At 37.5% G+C, this 3535-nt stretch overlaps 1 protein-coding gene across 1 annotated transcript in view; it reads left to right on the top strand.

Annotated features, from left to right (window-relative positions):
• Nucleotides 1-1850: 1850 nt before the first annotated feature.
• The window catches only part of LOC103473464 (guanine nucleotide-binding protein subunit alpha-11-like), a 9992-nt gene continuing 8307 nt past the window's right edge, over nucleotides 1851-3535 (top strand). The window contains exon 1 of the mRNA XM_008423742.1: nucleotides 1851-2002. Within this exon, the coding sequence (XP_008421964.1) occupies nucleotides 1891-2002 (112 nt within the window). The 5' untranslated portion in view covers nucleotides 1851-1890. The remainder of the gene's footprint in view (nucleotides 2003-3535) is intronic.

Genomic DNA, 3535 nt, shown 5'->3' with positions numbered 1-3535 from the left:
AGTATATATAACCCCTATTCTTGACAACTGATGCTTGGTGATAGATAAACTTGGGTTGCTATGGGCATCGTGTTCTTTTACTGACCAAATGAAGCTTTTTGCAGAAGGTAAGTTTGCTAAGAACACATGTCATTTGTAATGTAAGAAATATTGTAACACTGTGAAGCAATTAAAATTAATGTCAAAGACTCATCTGTCCTCAATAGTCAACCATTACGGTGAAATGTGGCTGTTTTATGTGCTTATAGGTTCTACAGAATGATTTACATCTGTTTTAATCAATATTACCTGTCTGTCTTTCGCTTCTCAGCTCGTGTCCCGAATCTCTCATTCTCATCAGCTGCACTCTTTCCATTCTAGTGTTGCTGCAAATGTCATCAACATTTGTTCTAATTTATCTTCACTATGTTGAACTGTCAGTGTGAATTCTACCATTTTCCTTCATAATGAGTTATAGGAGACACATTTATTTTGTCAATGAGGAAAAGTTGTTTATGGAATAAATAAAAATGACTATGTTTGCTGTGAAAACTCATTAAATTGTACAAAGAAAAAAAAGATGAATGTTATACTTTTGCACATTATCCATACCTAAACAAACTCTATTAACATTTTAGTGACTCCATGGTTATGTTATGAGAGCAGCTTTACATTATTTCAATTCAACAAGTTTCTATTATTTAATTTGGTAAATAAATAGCATTTAACAATCAAGGATTTAAGAGTTCACATCTACTAGTAAATATCAGTGTATGTTTTCTTGGGCCAATGAGGTTTTCCGACTCTGATGTAATAAAAAAAAAAAAAAACGTTCACTTAAAAGAATGTTTTGGAAAATAGAGATTTGAAAATAGCCCCCTTTAAGTCATGTTACAAATTAAATCAGTCATCATTCAGAAGAATGAAATCTGGAGAGTTCTGAAAACTAAAACAACTAGGAGTTTAGTATTTGGTTCATTTTGACTAATTTTATTGGCAAAATGTCATTGTCAGTAACGAAAATTTTCTGTTGCAAGACAGTCTTTTCAATTCTTTATAAATGAAACTAAACAACATAACAGACTATACAGCTTTCCCATTTGTGTGAAAGCAGTAATAACTATAAATGTGTGGTTTTTTTTCATGTGATTCAGCCTTTATTTAGCGCGGTTTTATTGTTTATTTCTGTATTGCTACAAAAATACACCTGGCTCCTTGTTCAATTCATTTTGAAATCCTAGTGAAATTTTGAAAAGAAAACTAAATCCATGGAGGTTATAAGAATGACGTTGTTTTGTTCTAAAGGGAGTTTTATCAATTATATTTTTACAGAACTAGCTAGTCTGGCTTGCTTCGTCTTTTCCTACAATACTTCTTTGAACTCTGGATCATTTATTAAGTTTTTTAAATTTATCAGGTAACATTTAACTAAGCTGAAATGACATTTACAGTAAATTCCATGTCAATGGGTTGACAGCAACACAGAACAAGACATTCTAGGTGTGCCTGTAATATGTTTGTCTTTCCAGTCATGCTCCCTTCTGGTGGCCAATGAAAGTGGATAATTATTAATAATTACTATGCTTGGCTGTGTTTTCTCTGTCTTCTTCAACATCTCATAGTTATAGAAACATTCTCTATCCTAGTTCTGCTTGCCAACAGATTTTTCTAAAGCCTGGTTGAAAAAAAAAAAGAAAAGACAGTTAGCAGTTACAGCCTTTCCCTTCAGTCGCAGTCCGCCTCCTGCAAGGCAGGAATGGTAAATGTAGCAAAACTGGAAAAGTGACTCATGACAATAAGCCTGTTCTGAGATGTCCCTTACTTGGCAGGTATGAAAAACATCAACGTGCATTCAGTTCACCGATCACCTCCTTCAGTTTGACAAACCGCAGCTGATTAACTTGGTCAACAATGCTGAAGTGCTGCGACTTGTCTCCGGAGGAACGTTTGAGTAGAGAAATAGAAAAAGAGCTTAGAAAGGACCAACAAAAACTGAAAAAGGAGGTGAAGCTGCTGCTTTTAGGTAAGAGTTTAGAAATAATCTCTTATTAGTTTTCAGACGTTTTGCCGTGGCCTGGTTTTAAGCTCACATTAATGAATCAGACACTGTTTTTATAGCTAATTGGATACATTCTGTTAATGCTTATGCATATTTTTAATTTGATCTTAACATAAGTTTCCAGTTTCTCAACTCAACTATATCTACCTAGACCAGTGATCCCCGAACTACGGCCCGCGGGCCGGATCCGACCCGCCTCCACATTTGATCCGGCCCCCTGAACAATACCAGAGAGCATTTAGATTTTTTTTCATATATTCAGGACTGTAAGCCGCTTATATGTGGATTTTTCTTCAACCACCAGGGGGCTTTTTAGCAGGAAGTGAATCATTTTAAGTCAATATTGGAAATAAAAGAAGAAAGCGGCCATTAAAACAGAATTAGGTTTTAATAGGGAATTGAAATTTGAGAATGTTGTTGATCAGTTAAATAGCATTGAGGGGAAAAAGAAGATTTTTCTTTTTTTTTTTTTAAATAATACTGGGATCATTATGAGAATTTTAGGTATAGATATTAGGATCCAGAGCTGTTGCCTTGCAGCAAGAAGGTTCTGGGTTCGATTCCCGGCCCCGGTCTTTCTGCATGGAGTTTCCATGTTCTCCCTGGGCATGCATGGGTTTTCTCCGGGTACTCCGGTTTCCTCCCACAGTCCAAAAACATGACTCAGGTTAATTGGTCTGTCTAAATTGCCCCTAGGTGTGAGTGTGTGTGTGCATGGTTGTTTATGCACACACACACTGTGACCCTGTCGCAGGGTCACCAGAGTGACCTGTCCAGGGTGTATCCCACCTCTCGCCCGGAACGTTAGCTGGAGATGGGCACCAGCMACCCTCCCAACCCCACTGAGGGACAAGGGTGTCAAGAAAATGGATGGATGGATGGATGGATGGATGGATGGAAGGATGGATGGATGGATGGATGGATGGATGGATGGATGGATGGATGGATGGATGGATGGAAGGATGGATGGATGGATGGATGGATGGATGGATGGATGGATGGATGGATGGATGGATGCCAGTAGTGCAACAATAATGGATGCAAGCTGCCGTTGAAATCTGAAGATTTTTTTTGTTATAACAAAACGTTTATTTACAATACTTTAACAATAAACTGTTACATAATAATCAGGTCAATGAAAAACTAAATAAAAACAATAAATATTTACATTAGCAGCTTGTTAAAATTTAGTTCACAGTACATCGTTAAAACCCTATAGCTGTATAAAAGCTCTCATATTCCCAGTGGCCCTGTGGAACCAAAACTCCAGCCTCAGCCTAGCTTTGACGTTGCACTTCCACAGAGCCACGGCATCAAGATGAGGACCAGCCTGGAGTCTGTCTGGTCGTGATAAATAAATGGCCATTTTGGCTTCAGAAATTAAAAAATTTTAAACTAGAGGTGTGCCGATCGATCGGTCACCGATCATAATCGGCCGATTTTCGTGAAAAAGTGCATGATCGGTGATCGGCGATCATTGGCTCTTGTTGCCGATAC

Source organism: Poecilia reticulata, linkage group LG12, assembly GCF_000633615.1.
Source record: "Poecilia reticulata strain Guanapo linkage group LG12, Guppy_female_1.0+MT, whole genome shotgun sequence".
Classification (NCBI taxonomy): domain Eukaryota; kingdom Metazoa; phylum Chordata; class Actinopteri; order Cyprinodontiformes; family Poeciliidae; genus Poecilia; species Poecilia reticulata.
The sequence above is the reverse complement of the archived record's forward strand: the minus strand, read 5'-3'. Positions and strand labels throughout refer to the sequence as shown.